The sequence below is a fragment of the Simochromis diagramma genome, unplaced genomic scaffold (assembly GCF_900408965.1).
Source record: "Simochromis diagramma unplaced genomic scaffold, fSimDia1.1 OVJJ01000302.1, whole genome shotgun sequence".
NCBI lineage: Eukaryota > Metazoa > Chordata > Actinopteri > Cichliformes > Cichlidae > Simochromis > Simochromis diagramma.
In genome coordinates, this window is record NW_024386792.1 from 9,149,628 (window position 1) to 9,171,866 (window position 22,239).

The following is a 22,239-nucleotide window of genomic DNA, read 5'->3' on the forward strand; positions in this document are numbered from 1 at the left end:
ACAGTTTGAGAGCTTCTGAGCTTTGTGACATGACGTGTTCCCATGTTAGATACAGCCATCAGAGGATCGGTACACTGTGTCCATGGAGGGATGGGCACAGTCAGCAACAATTCTCAGGTAGGCTGTGGAATTTAAACAGTGCTCCGGCACGGTTGCCCCTCCGTTGGTCTTCCTTGGTCTCTTGTGCGCTGAGGGTCTCTGGATGTCTGGGGCTTGGATCTCCCCCATACCTGCTTCATGCCCTGGAGAACGGGGCTGTGGCCCCCCACACCCTCTAGCAGATCATTACATGAAGGAACCTTTTAAAAACAAGCGCGTCCATGCTCACAGGTGTACACACGGGTGCTCACACACACAAACTACACCCTTTTTGGCTCCTACCTCAAAGCACACTGTGTTCTGTCCATCCAACGTGTGGCACAATAATATTCAATATTTAGTATTTACTGTTATATTCACATAGATCATCGCGATGATTGCTGTTTTTTTTTGCTTTTTTTCTCTTTCTCAACAGGTGATCCAGGTGATTGATATATGTATTTTTTGTCTGTTTGTTTTGTTGGTTTTTGCCCTTTATCACCGTTCCTCTTCCCCACTGTTTTTCTTTCCCTCTTTCTTTCTCCCTTTTCTTTCCCCCAGTCATGTCTGTCCCGTGTGTAGCAAGCGAAAATAAAATAAACAATAAAAGCAAAGATGAATCAAATAGACCAAAACGGCAAGGCCGGGATGGTCCATTTGGGAAAGTAAATCTGTTGAGCATCTTTCTTTGCTTTTAGACAATAATTCTGATGGCAAAAGAACCAAACGGGACAGGCGAAAAATAAATAAATAAAAATAAACAGTGCTCTGTTTACACCAGATTCTGACCCTACCATCTGAATGTCACAGCAGAAACTCAAACTCATCAGACGAGGCAACGTTTTTCCAGCTTTTCAGAAAACTAACGTCATACCAACAGTTAAAAACCTTTGGAGCGGCCTAGTCAAAGTCCTGACCTGAAACCAATTGAGTTGCTGTGGCATGACCTTATAAAGGCAGTTCATTGCCAGTGACTCATTGCCAGTTATCACAAACTCTTGATTATAGTTGTTGCTGCTAAGGGCGGCCCAACCAGTTATTAGGTTTCACACAGGTCCAAGTAGGTTTGGATTCCCCCCCCCCCATAATTATAAACACCTTCATGTGTTATCTTTGTGTAATATTTAAATTCATTTCATCTGAAACATTTGAGTGTGACAAACATGGAAAACAATAGGAACTCAGGAAGGGTGCAATCACTTTTTCACATTACTGTGCTTAAGTGGCCTGTAAGTGTAGGTGTTTCATTGAGTTAAGACCCGGTGACATTAGTGTTTCTAGTGTTTCTTTTCCAACAGAATGAAACACTTCAGCTTTTTAAATAACCACAACACAAATCATAGATCTTTAAGTTTTTATAAGACTTATAAAAAAGAAAAAACATAACACAATAACCAAGGCATGTCATACATTGTGTTTTTTCTTTGTTTCTCTGTAGAGTATTTACAAAACTGCCTTATGTACAGATAGCAACACCTTGTAAATGGAGAAAGCTACATAATGCCTAGCACAAACAACCAGTTAGCTCAATGATAATATATTTGTTATGTACAATGTAACTGGCAAGGCTAGAGCGAGATAAGGTCAAAGATTCTGCAAAAGGTTTAAATTACTTCAAGTATCCATTTTGAGGTTTTATGGAGGTTTTACTCTGATGGACACAGATTTCCAGCAACACTGAAAAATAAAAATCTGGTCGAGCTGCAAACTGTGTAGTGTGGCTGGGAAAGGACAGAGAAAGAGGAGGAGGAGCTCTAGCCATTGAAAAGGACAAGACAGACAATGCAACAAAAGTGGCGCCACAGAACAATCACTCCTCTGATAAATGCCCATTTTTTAAGTAACCTTTAACACAACCAAGGGAAATCTCCTCTCCACACATAAAGTGATATCCAGCTTATTGGCCTATAGCACCTTTTTTTACTGCTTTGAATGAAAATGTGCAATGGGCAGAAAGACACAAAATCATAGCTAAAACATAAGAGTTGCTCAGGGCAAAATATTTATCCGTATCAGTTGACGTGAAAGACAACAGGCTTCACAACAGCTCTTTGTGATTTAACTAAACATCTTAGGTATCCAAATAGAACTTCACAACATTCACAGGCCGTTTAATTGTCGCTGCCATGAAACCCATTGTCTCCATCACAATGAAGATTCATTTCAATTAATTAAAAAAAAAAACTTTATAGTAGCTTCAAGAGCATAACTCATTCATCATCTAGTACCTCACATGGAAATTAAGGTCCAAATATTATGCGAACAGAATTGCACAGTCAGTTGTATGAAAAAAGAAAAAAACACGGTTGTTTGAGGACAGATCTGGCTATTCTCTTCTCAGTTAGCAGTAGTTAGGTCTATTCTAATTATAAAGCCGCTATGAACGAAAGTGTGGCCCCCGAGTGCGGGCCATTTGTCCTATTAACGTCTCCGAGTGCAGAAAACACTAATGCTACTTCACAACGTTCATATAACAACACTGTAGGGATTGGTTTCCTCCTGTGTTTACATTTCAGTTTAGTGTATCCATGTAAGAAGAAGGAAAAAAAATGTCCATGTACAACACAGCACAGGCTGTGGTCTCTCACGGCACGTCTCAAACGGCACCCGAGTCCAAGCGCACTGCTTTTTAACAAGACTTCCACTGTAACCGTCAAAACCAGGAGCACCGCGAATACTCTAGTGTAATTTTAAGACCTTGAAATGGAGCGGCACAAATTTTTCTTTTTGTATGGCTCAAAATTAAATGCCATCAGGTGCCAAATTAGAAGCCACGTCAAAAACAAACCGCACTGCCAGAGAGCGGTGTTAAATTTAGGACCGTCCTCTCAAAATTAGTGCATTTTGTGGGCAGCAGGTACCATTTGAGATTCTGCTCTGATCAGCTGCACCGAAATAAACATCCTACGGGCTCCCAACCCACCCAAAACCCGCCCCCTCAGCAGACAGTGAGGGGCTGGGGTTCGCTTTCACGCCGCTGATTCTTCTTCAGTAGCTGAATGCGGTTGTGGCAGTAGAACTTGATGGCTCGCCAGTCGCGGTGATTGTTGACCAGCAGGGGGCACTGCTGCAGGCAGCGCTCACAGTCAGCCTTGGCGGGAACGCGAAGCTCATTGATGTTCTGGGTCAGGTGCTCCTCGACTGCAGCGCGCTCAGCCTCTGACCAGGGACGCTTCAGGACACCTCGCTTTCCTGCAGTGAACAAAAGAGGAACGGAGTTGGAGGTTAAATGATTTTTTAGAGCTCGTACTCTGAATCAAAGTGTGACAGTTCACATTTCTGTTTTTCTGACATTTCTTTTCCATGTTAGCATAAAAACTGAGGTCCAGTCTGATAAAGATAAAGATCTGGTGATGAAACTCAGGAAGATCCACAGATTTCTGAACTATATGACTAAAAGTAAACTTAATACGACTGTAAATTTACTGCCAGTACAGTTAAATTACAATGTGCTGTAAATTAACTAAAAGAGAATAATCTCACAACTAATTTTTTGGCAAGAGACAAAATATTTCTTTATCAATTGCACACATAACAGACAACACACTGTTTAATGAGGAGTGATGCAACTGAAACACTTCATTACCACTTAAGTCAGCTCTAGAGAAGGAAGCACTTCTATCAGAAAAATAACAAACAAATCAAACTTGGAGAGAAAAAAATGACTGTGGTGACAAACTGAGAGAAACATTTTGTGCCCATCAGATTCCACAACTGCTGTTTATTGAGATCGCTCTTTATTTGGAGCTATTAACTAAGACACTACTGATTTCTATGTAAAAAATTATGTCCTGAAAAGGGACAGCTTGGTGTGTTTTTTGCATCCTTTGTGCAGCGATACCAACCATGTCCACTTGTGGTACGTGCTACCAGGCCACCTTTGACAGTCTCTGAGGTTGTTTGCAGTCAGTCCAAGTCAGACTGTGACTGTTTGCAGAAAGGTCTCCTCCTATCAGGTGACCTGTGCAAACGCCTTGTGAACAAAAATGGTTTTGGGTGTCCACCACTCTCAAGCTCTGGGCAACCAATCAGTCACCACAAACTGTGATTGGTCCCAGAATGTGGAAAAAGAAAACATCAATACATTTACCAGGCAGCTGCTGATTTTCTTTTATGTATTTTTTTGTAGATGCAAGGAGGTTACATCCTATTTTTCCTCATGTGACTGATTTATTAGTTTACTCTAAATAAGGAGATAGCTTTGTCACGCTAAGTGTGTTGAGTGTTGGATGCCCTCTTGGTTATAGTATTCCCAGAGAATTTTTATTATTTTAATAAAGTAGCAATGTTTGGTGTCGGTATTCTTACAATATTTGCAATACTATGATTTATCATTCCCCAAACCCCTAAATATATCCATTACTTTCCAATAAAACTGAACTAAAGATACTTCACATACGAGACATCTTAATTATTTGCACCTCCTAAACCATCAACTTCTTGAGGCTCCTTTGGTACATCAAATGTTTGTGACTTCAACATTGAGCTTTTATTTCCTGTAATTCAACCAGTGAATATTCCCTACTGGGATAAAGATGCACCAGTTCACCTTGGGCTTCACTTTCTCTGACAAACAAAACAGCTTGAACCATTCATGTTGTGAAGTTTCTTTCCCTCCTTTTTTCTTCTTCGTTTCACCTTTTCATATTCTAATAATGGTGTTATAAATGCATTCGGCTTCAATTTTCTTGTTAGGTGTGAGTGTTTTTATTTTTAAATCGTATACACACAACTATCTCATTGCATTGTGCAAATGCACATAACACTCGACACACAAATAAACCTGATTTAGGCTGACCTGTGCCTCTCCTGCGGTTTGCGGGTGGAGGGTCAAGAGGAAGCGGAGGGGGTGGCTGGTTGTTCTTGAGCTTCTTGGGTCGTCCGACCCTCCCGTTGTTCTTGCCCTTCCTGACATACAGCAGGGTGGGTGTAGGATTCAGAGCCGGAGCAGGGGCGTGCACCTCAGGCTTCTCCTTCACATTCTCCCCTTCAGATTCTCCCTCCGAGTACGAGTCTGCAGAGTTTCCTGACATGACTGAAAAGAGCAAAGAAGAGAACTTCATCAGCCTGATGTTAAAAATGTTTGTTTCCAATAAACTGCAGTCACACTCAATCATTCACAAAAAACTGAAAGAAAAGTTACAATCCAAGGACAAAACATCACTCATTCACGAGCGGTCCATCCATCTCACCATCCAGTTCCAGACAGATGTGGTTCAGGCTCATTCCTCTGAACAGTACTCCATCCCTCTCTCCACACAGCACGACCCGGCCCACTCTGCCCATCAGGCCTGGGTCCTGGCCAATACCAGCACAATTCTGCGTCACGTGGTACTCCCTCTCAAGGAAGTGTTCGAGCCTCTCCACAGCGCTGCCTCCAAGCTGTCCGGGCTCCTCTCCTTCCCCGAGAAGCAGCAGCTGAGTTAGGATCGCTACCTGTCGACGAACCCTGGTCTGGGTCAGGGCGCGGGGATTGCGGGTACCGCTGGAGCGAGCGAGGCTGCGCAGCAGATCGGTGCCACGCAGTGGCGTGGCAGGAGAGTGGTAGGGTCGAGCAAAAACGTATGGGTTTGCAGGGTCAACTCCTACATCCTGCCGTGTCTGCAGGAGAAGCTCCAGACAGGGCTCACAGTGAGGAGGTAGGATGAGGGGTTGGACACGTCCTCGTTTACCCTGGACTCCGACTCTGGGGAGGTGAGGAAGCACCATGCGCTCAAAGGGCGACAGGGAGGCCTCTAATGGGGTAAGAGCTGGAGGGGCACCAGGTGGAACAGGAACAGGGCATTGAGGAGTAACACGGGCCCGATATTCACTGATGGACAGCTTAGAGACCTCACACTCACGCCGCCGGTTATACAGGATAAGGAGCGCCAGGCTGGAGTGGCAGAGGAGGCGCCAGGCCTCGGCAGACTGCAGCTGGCGAGAGAGAGACAAGAAGGCCGAGTGCTGCAGCCGGCGGAGGTACAGCACCAGAGAGGACAGGGAGGAGAGCAGGGGCAGCATGTGGTGACGCCCCGAACCACTGCAAAAAAAAGGAGTAGGTAGGTAAAAAAAATAATAATCTATACAGCATAGTGTGGCGATACTGTATCGATACAGGAAACCAAATATTGACTTGGACTGACTGCAGTCACTCTCATAGATATTCTTGAAGGTTTGCAGGTAACTTATTTGTTCTTTAATTTATAAATGCAGAAAGGCTTCCACCATAGCATCAGCCTGAATGAGCCTTTGTCAATGAGGACTACTTGAGGGGACTCAACTCAGCTGGCTGCCATATGGTTGTACCCTGCTTATATTAATATAAAACAGGAAGGTGGCTGAGCTCAAATGTAAAGTTCTAGTGAATACAAATATCTTTCTGTGTAGAGTGCAACAGACACATGATTGTTTTCTTTTATATTTATAGATTTATAGAAATCCTAGAAAAAAAATGAAGTTAATTGCTATGTTAGCTGCCGTATATGGCTGAGATCAGACTGACTCCTCTTGTGGTAACATTGTGGCAGGTTTTAGTGACAGTGTTGGTACATTTGAAAATCTCAGCTATTTTTTTTATAAATAATAAAAGTAAACGAAAAATTTAATTAAAAACGGAGGCCGGTGTTATCAGACAACATAATTAATATTTGTGATTATCAGTGTAATTAGGTGGCATCAGAGGCAAATAGTTTGGAGTTTGCTGTGAGTTCATCATCGCTTCATGTCAGCTTCTGAATTTTGTTTACGCAATGCGTTCAGTGTGTAACGCCCTTAACTTTTACAACTCATTCACTGACTAAGTTACCTCAGCAAGTCCTTTTCCTTATCTTCTGTCCCACTTTCATCTTCTACCTCCATCACCCCATTTTCCTCCTCCTCTTCCTCCTCTTCCTCTTCTTCCTCATCCTCCTCTTCTTTTGGTGGCTGTATCTCTTTGGCCAACTTGGTGCTGAAGGACTGAGGGCACACCAGCTCTACTTCATCCTCGTCTATTGGTCTCTTCACCTCCACAACCTCCACATCCTCTTCATCTTCATCCATGCCTTCCTCCTCCTCTTCCACCTGCCTTTCTTTCTTAAGCTTCCTCATCGCTCCCTTCTTGGACTGCGTCAGAGCCACAGGAGGCGGGCTCCTCTTAAGCACCGACACCGGCACTGCATTCTGTCCTCGTGGAGGAGTCAGAACAGGAGGGGTGGAGTTTCTACTGGAGGGAGCAGGGGATTGGTTACCTGACATGAGAGTGGGTGGAGACATGGAGAGATCCTGAACGCTGCCTGGTGATAGATCTGAACTGCGGCTCTGTCCTGTAGCATGTGACAATTTCGAGCGTTGCTGGGTGTGCGTGTGAGCTGAGGCCGGGTTTGAGTTCTGTGCCTGCAGACGGGGCATCTGCGTGTAGCGCTCGACGAGTGCGGAGCAAACATCGGGCTGATGAGCATGGTGTTTATCTAAGTGGCGGCCCAGGGAGCGGAAGTGGCGTCCACAGTACTCGCAGGTTTGGCGCATGGAGTCTATGGAAACTCCTCCTCTGGAGACATTCGCGGTGACACTGCCTGTAGTGTTGGAAGCCAAAGGACCTGGAGGTTTGAACACAGGCTTGGCTGAGGACACAGAAGTGGATGAAGACGAGCAGGGTGGGGAAGACTGCGCTGAAGAATGGGATGAAGGAAACAGACGGTTGTGATGAGGACCGCTCGACGGGGAGACTTGCGGCGGCCTCCCCGGTGGGGTCCGATGGGGGGTCTTTTTCTTTGAAGGAGTGCCTCGACGTTTCTTTCGCCGGCGTATCGCACGCCCACGCGGGCTAGAGTTGTCCTCATCTCCAGCATCTGAGTCACTAGCATCAGAATGGGAGATGGGTGAGGACGACGGGGAGAGGGACCACGACGGGGTGACATATTCCTGCTGCTGTTGTTGCCGCTGCTGCTGCTGGGTGGTCAGGGAGAGTGGTTCCTCCTCCTGCACGTGAAAAACAACAAGTGTTAGCCTGAGGTTTTTTTTAACAGTAGTAATAAAATTACCACAAAAGTTGTCCACTTTCAAATAACTGAAGTCTTCTGAAGTTCATAACCTTTGTTATTTCCTTCCTGAACCCTTTTTCTTTTCCCTTTAGACATATGTGTTGTACAGATCTGCAAAAATATTCCTAACTTTTATCCTAACCGCTTTGAATAAGTGCATTATAGTCAACAGAATTTTTAATAGGCAAGACTGATAAAACCTTGACAAAACTACAAGTTGCCAAGCTGAGATGCTTTTAGTTCATGACTGCAGCTCTTCTTTAACTGCTGTAAAACACTGAGAGCTACCAAGTCACAGCTGTTTTCCAAAGCTGTCCACTATATCACTTATTGGCAGAATTATTATTAGAGATCATACCAATGAAACTGAAATGTCACTGCTCACATAAATATATCCCAACTAAAGGCATGTTTAACTTTTCTTAGTCTGATTAGTGAAACGCTGTCATGGCACAACAGCCTCTTTTCCACTAGTTTTACTCACTTGACTCTACTCAGTTTTTAGGGTTCCCCATTAACTGGTAGTACATGGTACTGTTTTAGTACCTTCTCATCCGGGGTTCCAAGTGAGCTAAGTCGAGCCAAAACTGTGGCGTCAGTGAATGAGTCATAAGAGTGACTTCTTTACAAAAATCAAACCTGCCATTTTTTAAATCCAGCAATGAGAGGAAGTTGTTACACACGAACTAAAACAGTGGTCCAACGTAGAGCTACAGAGGTTTAGCAGCAGGTGTACCATCAACTTGATGTCCACCACTGTTGCCTTTGCGTTGCATACAAATGACGTCACTGGACTTATTGGCCGTGTTGCTATAACAACCCCACCCACACTGAAATGTTCCTCAATTGCAATGGAAAACAACTTGGGCAGGATGCTGAACTTCAAATTGCCACTGGAGTGAGAGTATGAGATTCATAGAAAAAAGCACCTTAAGGCATAAAATAATGCTCTTTATGAATCAGTGAATGGGTAAATGTGGCTTGTAGTAAAAAATGTTTTTTATTTATCAGTTACCATACACTCCACTATGCTCTTATCTTACTTATGTTACTGTGTTTTTGCAGAAAATGTTATTATAGCAATGAAAGTAAAACATGTGAACATCAAGGAGTAATACAACATTGCCAGTTTATTATTTTATGAGTTGAAAATATAAAAATTAGCCATTTTGCTTTCGTTTAATACTTACAATGTATAGAGAAAACTTTATAAGCCTAATTTAACAAAAAAATTTCATTCATATTTAGAAAGTAATTTAGGGATATGTGAAAAGACAACCAAGAAATTACTCTAATGCAGGGGTGGGCAATCTCAGTCCACGAGGGCCGGTGTCCCTGCAGGTTTTAGATGTGTCCTCGAACCAACACAGCTGATTTAAATGGCTAAATTAGCTCCTCAACATGTCCTGAAGTTCTCCAGAGGCCTGGTAACGAACTAATCATGTGATTCAGGTGTGTTGACCCAAGGTGAGATCTAAAACCTGCAGGACACCGGCCCTCGTGGACTGAGATTGCCCACCCCTACTCTAATGTAATGATCCTCTGGTTTTAATGTCATTTTTAAATCTTTTGTTCCTGGCAAATCACATTTTCTCTGCCCTTTATATGGGTGTGGCTGACAGATCTAAATACTACACTACCCACAAGCCCCTGGTGGCTTTGTATGGAGGAAAAGGAGATTTTAACTTTTAACTGTTGCTAAACTGCAGAATGACATCACCTAGAATTCAACATAGAATTTAAATGTTTATTCATGCTGACTAGTTTTGCCACAACAACTTGTTTTGTTTACTTATTGATCTAAAAGTTCAATAAGTAAACTTAAGGGATGATTTTATGAAGACAAGCTCTGGCTTTTAAGCACCTTCTAAAGCACCTTCATATTTTGTAATGCTTGAAGTTATGATTGAACAGAGATTTTCATGTTGGGATATGTGCTGAAAAAGTGTCTATTTAAAAAAATTAATGTGGCTTTTCCTTTGTAGACTTCAAAAACAGCCCCTCCTACCCAGTAACTACATGTGCTGCGCAAAGTCTACTTGTCACATCTTTAAAAATTACAACGCTGCGGGATTTTTTGTTTTGTTTTTTACATCACTGTTTGTGCTTTTAGGAACCAAGTGGTGTTTTTCTTTTACCTTTTTGATATTGTTGGTCTCGGTGTCAGAGCTGCAGTCATGTTGCGCGGGAGAAACAGTACCACGAAAACCCTGCGGGACACAGACCACTCACATTAAAACAGCCAGCACGCTGCACATTAATGTTTGCCATCACAATCAGACTCAGCTGTCACTCAGAGAGCACAAGGATAGCCCTCCACAGTTGGCCCAAGGCGCAAAGGTTGATTATGACGCCAAAGTCTCAATAACGAGCCAAGCAAAAAGAAGTTCAAATAGACCTGCATTCAAACACTGTCAGCTTCTCATAAGAAATTAAAATGGGATTATCAATCATGCTGGAATGCCGGGTACAGAGCAAATCAATTAACCAATAACAAAAGTCTAACAGAACGTGAGCCGCCTTGGCTCCAATGCAGCCACTGATGTCAATTTCTCCATTTTTGTCAATTTAATCTTCCTAAATGGATTCTGGTATCATCATCCTGTTGAATAAATTGATCTGATCTAATGAGATCCATTAAAAGAACAGATGTCATGCAATAACCATGGCGACTGTTGCTTAAGCACTATAGGTAGAAAGCAAGCTGGAGCTCAACCATCACCATGGTAACCCCATGCCTTGCTTAGCTTGTGTGTGTAACATTAATGTGTGAGCAGTGTGTGTGTGTGTGTGTGTGTGTGTGTGTGTGAAACAGGGATACGTGTTTGAAGCTGATCCAAGAATGTGAGTACATGTGGTTGCCTATCTGAAGCCATCAGTGATATTCAGAGTGTGAATGGCTTTCCTTGACCTATCCTCAACCAGCGGTTGGGTTTGGATTTAAAACTGAATTTCCACCTGAGCTTAAAAGGAAGTTTCAGCCAAAGAGTGTATATAAAAGATGGCTGTGGTCTCCACAGCTGAAAAAAAAATCTGCGGTATATCTGCGTTATTTCTTATGGTCAGCAGGGGGAGTCACTTTTCCAGTTGCGAAAATAAGTCCAGTACTTCTAAGTACTTCTCATTCGATCCATAACCTCAGTAAACATTATCTTGGTAAATTTGTGGTCTCGCTAGTTTCAGGTCTTATTAAGATGAACATGATGGCTCATGTTCTATATTATGGTCTATCTGACATTTGACTGACAAGACGCAGCTGCATGAGTGTGCAGTGTCCGTAGTTTCTCAGTCAGATCCACCCCTCACTCATTACGCACATAGCTGAGCTCGAGGCTTTAAAACAGTGACTATAAACCAAACAAATAGGTGATGTCACAGAGCCTCAGTCCATCCTTTACATACAGCGTGAAGCTTTTTCCTAGCAAAAAATGGGCTCTTTGGGGGTGACTGCGTGTAAGAAAGAGGATTGACCCATATATAATAAGTCTGTGTTACCTTATTTAAATGAAGTCTGCCATGCCTGACCACTAGATAAATACAAATCTATTCCATTCTTAACTAAATTACTTTTTTAATGTGGTGGTTTTCCTTTGGGGTGAGCCCAGATCCTTTTTTTGCGGGAGTTTTCTTTTATGTAGGCATAAAAACACTGTTTTGTTATAGGTTTGGCTAAGTAGATGATTGAGCTGTAAAGAGAAAGCAAACATGAGCAGCTACGCTCAATCAAAACAAAATGTCCTGTGGCTGCACTGTGCTGTGGTCTATCCTGGCTACTATTGACGAGGAGACCTTTTTAAAACTAATTTCTCCCTGAGCGACTGATAAACACTGGAAAAAAGCAGTCAATCCTTGAACCAAATTTTGGCAACAAGCACTAACATTTCATAAGGTTTTCTGCATTGTTAGACTGTCTATAGGATCCCTAATATAAGCAAGCACTAATGTGAGGTTAAGGATGAGAAAAACTCTCGATGTAATATGTGCCATGACACTGACCAGGTTCTCGCCCCACTCGGTTAGGCTGTAGTCCACAGTGATCTCCTCGCCCTTGGTGATGTCTCGAATGGCAATAACCACCAGTCGCACCTGGTTGCCGCAGTGGACCTCTCGGATACGGCAGTTAGGGGAGGGAGGGAAAGAGCTGGCTGTCGGAGCCGGAGCAGAGGCTGTTGGAGCAGCTGGAGCTGTGGACGCAGGGGTCAGAGAGGGGGCCTGAGCTGAAGCAGCGGAGGCTGGGGCGGGGGCGGGGACAGGCGTTGGTGTTGCAGCTGAGGAAGCAGCTGGAGACAGAGCTGGTGTAGAGGATGAGCAGGAGCCGTGCTTGAGTCCGGGGGAGACCTTGTCATGAGCCTGCTCCGATGGACCACTGATGAAGGAGGTGGAGGATTGGAAGTAAAATTCACCTTTATTAAAATAATATTGTTTTTATTATTCTGTTCTGTCCTTATGCTTTTTCCTACTTTCTTAGGACTGGAAAGATGTTGTGTTTCTGCTTTTCTAGCTGTGTTTCAGAATCAGAATCAGAATCAGAATACTTTATTAATCCCGAAGGAAATTAGGGTTACAGTAGGCAGCACGCTAATGGCGCATGCGCACTTACAAAGGAACCTTCTGACCAACTTTACACAAACATCACATTGGGGAGACATGTCAGAAAGGTAGGCTGATAGGAAAAAACAACGAAAATACATAACATGAGGTAAGAGGAGGAGAAAAAAAACTCCACTCAGACTGAGCTCCTAGTGCTGAAACAAGTAGCTGCTTTACAGAAAATGAATATACAGTAATTATTATAATTCATCAGTCATTTGAGTCATGTATAAAGTTTAAAAAAAAATACAAAAAACAGTAAATATGCCAGGAGTTCATCCACCCAGGGTTTACAGATGCTGCTGCTCTGATTGGTGAATTCTGAGTTGAATTAATGAAGGTTAGTCACCATTTATTTTGTCTAGAAGATGGAAAGGAAGTACTATTTAATTTACACTCACCAGGGATGAGGAGCAGGCTCTGAATTGTAGAAAGGACTGTCCAGCATGGGACGTTTATTCTCTCCTGCCTCCTTTCGTTCACCTGAGAGCACAGAAACTGTCAGTATAAAAGGATTACAAACATGTGCACAGGGAAACACATGGGCACACACACAGGGCATCACCCCATCTCCTGGAGCAGCACATACACAAGTGCACATAGCAGCACATACACAGTCAAGCACACAGACACATACACAAAACTAGGTCACATGCTCTGCACCCACACCAGTCACAAACACACACCAACAGATGCAGATACACATATCACACACAAACATGAACATGCACATGCACAGGTCATTGCTGTAAGAATAATAATACACACACACACACACACCTGGGCTGAACCTGTGTTCAGACACGCTCTCCTCCTCAGTGGGCGTTACAAAGACTTTCACGGGCGTCCCTTTTCTCTTCCTCCCACAGCCGCGTCTGCAGAAAACACACAGACCCACAAAAGCACACAATTATCATTTAATCAATCGGCCTACTGGCCAAACTTCACATCAATCAGATATGATCAATAAACTGATAGCCACCTAATGAATCAATGCAGACCACATTGGAGGGCTAACTCCAATATCAGCAAACAAAAATGCACAGTAAGTAGAACATGGTTATTTAAACAGCTCTTCACCGTGTTTGACTGGAACAACAGGAAAATCTAGTAGAGTTTAGGATTTTACACGATCTGCACTGACTGACTCTGAGGAAGTCGCTCAGTCCAAGTCCAACAAAACTCTTGGCAAAGAGGACATAATCGTCTTTTCTCACAATTCAGGTTCAGAAATGAAAGAGGGCTCAGAGAGCAACAAATACGTTTTAATTAAGAGGCAAATACATCCCCAGTAATTAGCAGCTAGCCATCCTTATATTATATTCATTATACTTCACTGACCTTCACAGCTTTCCAGATACTGGTTGGTATACATGTTGTGCCTGTGTGCTGTCACTAGGGGGCAGTGTCAAAAATATGTGGCCTACCCCTGTTTGTGCAGCCCTTGGAGAAGACCACAGACAGTGTGAAAGACTAATTAGTAATTAACCAATGAGCACAAAGGTTCACAGTCAGACCTGCACCTCTCTCGTCACATGCAGGTTCAAAACACTGAACTGGTGATGACGAGAACAATCAATGACATCACATCCAGCTTTCATACTTTCAATGGAGAAGACTTCAGTCACAACATACAAAGAGCTCTCTGTAGTTCAGTGAAACTTAGTGCTGAAAACAATGAAAACTGTCCACTGCGGCAAATGGATGTGTTTCTAATGCTGCTTTTTCAATCTTTGATTCCTCTGTAGTGGAAGGGGGCCACAAAGACAAAAAGTAACACGTACAAAACGTATCTCATGCAAACTGTAAATTATTAGACCCTGCATTAATCACTACGGTCTTGTTGTTGTTCTTGGCTCATTAGCACCACCTGTTGATCAGTGGATTAGTCTGATGCCAGCACTGGGATTGTCCCATCATGTGCACAGCATGCACATTACCACGCACCCAGAACTGCACCAACAGCACTTTTAGGATTCAAAAACTTTAGGGCGTACTTCATATCAGAAACAGAGTGAAAAACTAACCACAAATTACAGATGTAAGCCACTTTCACACATGAACGTAGGACACTTTCTCATGTGTAACACACAACAGCAGATAGTCTTCACTGGACTGTTTCTCACTACTTGAAATAATCAATAATCAATCACTTGCCACATGCGGGAAGAAGGACATATTACTCCCATTCCACAATCCTATAATTCAAAGTGTGTGAATGGCATTAGTATTATCCGAGACATTGTTCTGTGTGTTATCAGACATAACGCGGAGTCTATAGTAGAAAGCTATTGAGACTGCTGCATTCTTACATGCACCTCCATCTGGGCTGCACTGCATGTGTGAAAACATGAAAATTTACCAAATTTAAGTCACAAATTTTCACAAATGAACTTGCAACACTTTCAAATATGGTCAGGGTATTTTAACCAGCCGTCCTTTCTCACGTGCAGCAGGAAACAGACGCATTCACACTACTGATAATACGCTGTGTGGTTTTAGGTGAGGCGGCGTGGAGCATGCAATAGGCAGCACACAACGCCTGCTCATTGGGGGTAAACGGCTGCAGACTGAGACAATGTTCGAATAATCCGGCTACACATAAGACTTTGTAGTAAGGAGCTACTAGGTTAAAGACCCGCCAGTGTCTGATCCCAGTGCCTCTGACATTTGCGTTCTCACATTCACCCTGTCTGATAAATCTGCGTTCAGGGCTGCATTGCATGTGTGAAAATGGCTGTAGCATGGGATGTGTGGTTTATTATTGTTTAAAGTAAAGGAAAAAATCCCACTGGTCAAAGTGATATTTAATTTGAATAAAACTTGCCATTAAATGAGAAAATACCACATTATCCTAATCAGCCCGCCACTTTCCTCCCCCAGAAAGAGATTCAGTAAATAAATAAATACAGTTTAAGTACTGTTGAGTGTCAAGGAGCCATAATAAACTAAACGGAGACAAATCAACATACAAAACATAATGACTGTATCAATCATAGTAAGAGCCTGCCATCTTGTGAGTGTTTGGACTCGAGACACCCGGATCAAAACTAAAGAAAGTGCCATTACCCCCATGGAGCCCGAATGCCGCCACCTGTGAGAGCCCAGTATGGCTGTGTGAGATTTTCTTCTTCAGAGTAAATCCAACGCCAAAACAGCCAAACTCACAAGAGCCAAACTGATTCTGCCTCTGCAGAATCTGGGCTAGTTCTGTTACCACACATCTCAATATTGTTTTCCGTCAGTCTATTTTTCACTCACATGACATTGGAGGCTTTTAAAACTAGGCCATAGGAAGATCGTGCTTTGGATTTTGAAGTGTTCATTACTGTCAGTGCGTGCATGTGTGTATGTGTGTGGGTCTCTGTGTGTGTGTGTTTGCATGCAGACAAGAGAGTGAAATAAAAAAAAACAGAAGAGGAAGGGAAAAAGGGCTAGAAAGGAAAAAACTGAAGCAGTAGGAAACAGAGAGGGAGAAAAGTAGGAAAAGGGAGCAAATGAGAAAAATAATACAGAGACAGAACAGAGGGAGGGGAGGACAGTCACTGAGGAGATATCAACCAGACCCACTGTCTTTCTATTGATCCACTCCACTCCCATCTCATGATACTGTGTGCACATGTCTGTGTGTTTATGATAGTGTAAAACAAGACTGAGCGCCTTCATTTGCACTCACATATGTAGATTTTCTCCCCTCCTCTTGTTAAGCTTCCCTGTGCCTGTGCCAAACAAACACACAAACCCTGATTTGCAAATAAATCTGAAAAAGAAGAGAAACAACCCGGTAATCACCAACAAATCACAATAGAGCGTTTCAACGTGCGTGAAAGCCGAAACGTCTCCTCCACAACAGTTGTGCTCTTCAACTTATCACAGAATTTAAAAAGCCACATGACCGTGCGGCCGACCAGTCGTTACAATAATAACATCCTCTGTGAAAACCAGCAACCCACACGCGCTTTGTGACAACACTCTGCTGTGTTATGTCGCACACTGACAATTAATACGCTTAGCTTAATAACCAAATATTCAAAATTTGAGCCAGACAAACATGTTCTCAAAACATATTCGATCAATCGGACATAGCGTAAAAAACTAGCTAGGCTTTTCCAAAACTCTTACAGACTCACTCAACAGGAGTTTTCCAAAAACTAAACAAAATTAAAATAAAATCACAGCATGTAAGGTCATAGTTTTATTTTTGTCACTTACAGCATTCAACTGCTGACATATCATAAGAAAGAGTAAATAAATGATCTAGGTACACTGTATGAATAGCACCTGTACTCTCAGTATAACAGAGTTACAAATTTAAGACTTTTCTGTTTTTTTTGTAAGCATGAGAACTCGGCCATCGGCTTTAATCTGAATACATTTTACAGGAATTGTTATGCTTGAAATCAGAGTGCGCTAGGATTGTGCAATCAATTAAACTGTTCATTCATGAAAGCAATATAAGTGAGATAAAACGACTATTGTGGCGCTTTGCCATCTTCTTTACTTGTACCAGCAAATTCATTCCTTGGCTGCAGCAGTTTAGCTCGCTTACATTGTAGTTGAAATTTGAACAAATCCACTATTTATTCAAAGTCAGTGAGAACTCCTAAATAATTCCATTGATCTTAATACTGACCAAAATAATTGTAATTGTGATTAAATTAAGGAGCCACAATACATTATACTGCACTGACCTGTATTATAGTATTCATCTTACAACATCAAGCCCCTTAAGGCAACTGTTGTTGTGATTTCGCGTTAAATAAATAAAACTGAATTAAAAAAATTGCAGAACACTTGCAGGTTATGGATGTACAGAAGGGTTAATTTTTTTGTTAAAATGGGGAGTGAGTTAACACATAATAAAAAAATGAGTAGAAATCGCACTTTATGTGCCCAGCTGTGATGGCTAACTCTGCGTTCACGCTGTAGTTGACAAACAGCCAGTATTTAAAAAAAAACAAAAAACAGGTTGTGCGCTCCCAAAAAAAACACTTCAATCTGGCCTCACGTGGTGCAGTTTCAGACAGCAATTATGTGGATCGCAGGGCGCGCTGAAGCAAACAAAGTCAAAGAAGCAAATATCATTACACCCCTGATACTTGGTAACTAAACCGGATGATTAAATAACAACGTGAGAATAACAACAGCATGATGAAGTTATAGCTTATCAGAATATGACTGCAGTCATGGGGGACTCTGCAGTGATGCCTACATACTGCCAGAAACCACTCGGGACAGACAGGTTTAGCTTCCCAACAGGTTAGCAGCTTATTTCCAGAAAACCAAAGTTTTTCTCCATTTATATTTTGCTGGATTATTTTGGGTCTTCTGAGCGTCTGCCTGTGTATTTAGTTCTGGTTCACTGAGTTTCTGGGAACTTTCTCGCCAACCAAATCTGTCTCACCTCCACTTCTTCGGCGAGTTGACCCTTCGATATCTCCCTCCATTCCTGTCTCACCCTCTCAATCGATTCTCTCATTCTTCTCTCCCTCCTTCACTCCCAACACACACACACACACACACCTCTCGCCAACCCACATGCATGCACAAGTACACAAACAAGTCCATACTCAAGACCCACATATGCGTGAGCACACATACAGACACAGAGCTCATAGAGTCCACATGTGCGCGGACACACACACACGCACACACACACATACACACACTCATCCCTCCCCCTCCCTAGTCCACATGCATGCACAAACACACACACCCACACACATACACCGAGGTACGCAAACAGGCGCTCACACACACGCACTCACACACACACACCCCTCCCTCTCAGGCTTACAGGCACGCAAACACACTCACTCTCTGACACACACACACACAGATACACACAAAGTGCACACAAATATCCTCTCTCTCTAGCCAAGCTCACATGCACGCACACACACATACCCCTCCCCCTCTCGCCAAAGCTCACATGTGTACACACACACACACACACACACACACATACACACATAGAAAAGCTCAGTGAAGCACACACACACTCTCTCTCTCTCCCCAGCGCTCAGTTTCTCTCAAATAACCAAACCCACAGTCTCATGTTCCATCTCTGACACACACACACTTTTTCCCTCATTTACACACACACAAAAGCAAGCACGCACACATTCAATCTGTACATTACAGATTCTCAAACTCATGCATATCTGCTACAATTTATTTTCTCCTCCACTGTACGGCACGCATACACACATGTTCCATCAGACCCATTATTCTTTCTCAGCCACAAACAAACAAATACTACGTGTGCTGGCAGATGCAAAGACACACAACCTCTTGTCACGCAACTGTTTCTGCGCTCCACATACATTTGGATTATGCACAATCTCACACACACTCATGCACAAACTCACTCAATAAAGCCTCACATATACTCTGTCCTTCATGCAGAATATTTTCTCTCTCTCTCCAACACACACTCACACACACAGAATCCTCAATAATAAAAGAGATACAAACACACACACACACACTCCTCCCCCTTCTCACATATACCATACCACCCACACAAGGCACACACACACACACACACACACACACACATCAACATACTTTTCCTTTGAGCATGCACGCACATACACACACTGTCCTTTCCTCTTTCATAAACAAAGTAGATGCATAAACACTCTCCTTCCCTCTGTATGACACACACAAACATACTGCCCTTGTCTAGGAGCTACACACACATACAGACACACACACAAACCTTGTGTCTGTCTCCCCCTTGACACACACCCCTCCCTTTCTTACTGACTGCAGAACAAACACACACACTCACAGACGGACGAACACACACACACGCACACACACACACACACACCTCTCCTACCAGAACAAATACACAAACACAGAAAACGCACACACGCAGCATATGCAGCTACCAAGCCTTCTTTTTCAGTTTCCAAGACACACACATACACAGCACACACTTAAACTCACCCTCCCCTGCTGTTTCAAAAGCTTGCACGCATGCAAGTGAATGTGCACACACACACACACATATACACACACGCATGCACATCCTCACCCTGTCACACACCCTCCCTTCTCTTTTCCTCTCTCTCTCTCTCTCTCCTGCTCTCTCTCTCTTAAACACACACACACACTCACTCACTCAGTGTGTGCTGTCTCTCTGTGTGCAACACACACCCTCCATCTTCTCTAGCTTTCTCCTCTTTGACACACACACACACTCTCCCTCTCTAACCCCCATCCCCCCCCCCACCCTCTGCTCATCACCAACACACACACCTCAGTTTCTTAAAGACACACACTTTCTCTCCCTCACTACTTTCTGCACCATCTCTGACACACACCTCCCAAAAATAATGTTTACTCTTAAGACAACATGCACAATTAACACAATCCTAAACAACTAGCCAACACACACACTCTTTACCAGTCACACATGTGATTGTTATCCCTACTAAAAACACACTGAAACCCACACACTCCTTGGTTTCACATAAACACAGTCCTTCGTGCTTGCTCTCTCTCTCACACACACACACTTCCCTACACTGTCTCTCTCTCTCTCTCTCTCACACACACACACACACACACACACACACACACACACACACACACACACACACATGAACACACAAACAAACACTCACATTCCCTCCCCCACTCTCCTAACACACACGTATGCGCAAACACACTCTCCCCTCCCCTTCTCTGTGCCTCTAACACACTTCCCCTCTATCTCTGTCTCTCTCTCTTTCACACACACACACACACAGTTACACACCAAAACACACACATACACTTTTTATATGCTCCTCTCACGTACACACTCACACACACATGTCCTTCACAGTCTCACAATCCTTTCTGTCTCTGTCCCTCTCTTGTGCCTCACCGTAGACACACCTTTCATGCCCCACTCTCTATTTACCCCCCCATCACACACACACAAATTAGTTTCTATTTTTCTATTTCAGTCGCACACACACTCACAAACAACTAGACACACAAAGCACACACACACACTCTGAAAAACACATTTAAAACACATTTTCTCTTCTTTCAAACACACCCCTGTCTTCCCAACATACACACACTTACTCATTCCCTCAACCACCAAACACACACACACACTCCTGTTCTCTTTGTCACACACTCCTTGCACACTGTGCTCCCCCTCCCACTCCTCATCTCTGTCTCACTCTCTCTCTCACACACACACACACTGTCACGCACACACTCTCTCCCCCTCCCATCCCTCACACACACATTCCCTCCTCCTTCCTCTGCTCTAACACACACACACACACACACACACACACACACAGAGCTGCTCCTTTCTCTCTCACGCTCTCTCCCCTCCCTATGCGTGTGTGTGTGTGTCTTTCTCTCACACAATCACACACACACGAGAGCGCGCCCTACACACAGGCGCGGGCGCGCACTTACACAGAGAGATACACACAGGGCAGCTTTGACAGTACACTAATTCCAGCATTTTTATAACTTTGTGACAGTGAGCAGTGGGATTGTGGTGCTGAAAACTTTTGTTATGTACACTCTAACACAGAACGTACTATTAACCTCCATCTTTCCCCGTGTACCTGGAAAAGTAACAAGTGTGTGGTGCATGCGTTGTTACTGTAGCTGAAACTGTGTGTCTGTGCTAATTATTCTTCACTCTGTCACTTATCGCACACACACACACACATACACACACAGCTTCTTCAGTGGGTAAATTCACTGTCAGACACAACAGTCGCACGCTCTCTCACGCACGCGCGCACACCCCTCTTTGGAGCCGCTTTGTAAGGTGGAATTAACGGTGGAAAAAACAAGGTAACAACGAAACAAACACGCGAGTTTCTCGTGTAATTTCTCTCAAGTGGACGTTCACTCACTGACAAACTCGACGAATGACCTGTAATTATAACTTTACTTGCATCAAAACACCCTCACGCGTACATGCGCGCACACACCCACCCGACTCTAGCTGTCACGGGTAGGAAAACAGTATGTTAAAGCAGTTTCTTTTTTAAACTATTAAAAGCCTGTATTTCATAGTTAACGGGCTCTCTCACCCCCGTGGTGCTGGTGCTGGTTTCACTCCCTCTCCGTCGCTATCCAGGCTGTGCGGGTCCCGGTACTCGAAGAGTGAGCGTACAGTCTCCGCCATGTTCACGCCAGCAATCGCTGATCTTCGGCCGCCTCACCGTTCAGCCTCTCGCTCTCTTCTCCAGCCTCTCAACTGGCTCACACCAAGGTTATTCCAGACGCTCCCACAGCAACTCGGTGAAGGGGTGCGACGGATGCTAAAACACGACCTGCTGTGGTCTGTCACGGCTCCCCAGTCGCCAAACATCGCACCAAGACACGACTTCACTAAACTAGTGTTTAAATTTCCTCACAACAAGAAAATGTTAAATATCGTATCGCTCACTAAATAGGGTGATGTGGGCCACCCCTACGGGAAAATGGATGCGCCCAGCAAGCAGATGAAAAAGTAGACCGTTTCTCAGAAGCGTGATTAGCTCTTGAAACGAGAGAATTGCAAAATAAATTAAAAGAAAAATATAGTTTC

General features: G+C 43.5%; 1 protein-coding gene across 1 annotated transcript; it reads right to left on the reverse strand.

Moving 5' to 3' along the window:
- Positions 1-1,420: 1,420 nt before the first annotated feature.
- si:dkey-117m1.4 (serine/arginine repetitive matrix protein 1) lies at positions 1,421-21,918 on the reverse strand. Its single transcript, XM_040024239.1, has 9 exons — positions 21,740-21,918; positions 13,452-13,546; positions 13,073-13,154; positions 12,078-12,447; positions 10,220-10,291; positions 6,866-8,019; positions 5,271-6,100; positions 4,877-5,113; positions 1,421-3,270 (listed from the first exon to the last, which is right to left on the reverse strand). Exons 1-9 carry the CDS (start codon positions 21,832-21,834, stop codon positions 3,017-3,019), a joined length of 3,189 nt encoding a protein of 1,062 aa, XP_039880173.1. The 5' UTR covers positions 21,835-21,918; the 3' UTR covers positions 1,421-3,016.
- Between the last annotated feature and the right edge of the window lie 321 nt (positions 21,919-22,239).

Excerpts from the sequence above, each read along its gene's own strand:
- si:dkey-117m1.4 (XM_040024239.1), bottom strand. The coding sequence starts at position 21,834 with ATGGCGGAGACTGTACGCTCACTCTTCGAGTACCGGGACCCGCACAGC. Across the intron at positions 13,547-21,739 it reads CCAGCACCAGCACCACGGGG|ACGCGGCTGTGGGAGGAAGA; the intron begins GTGAGAGAGCCC and ends TGTTTTCTGCAG. Across the intron at positions 6,101-6,865 it reads AAGGAAAAGGACTTGCTGAG|TGGTTCGGGGCGTCACCACA; the intron begins GTAACTTAGTCA and ends TTTTTTTTGCAG.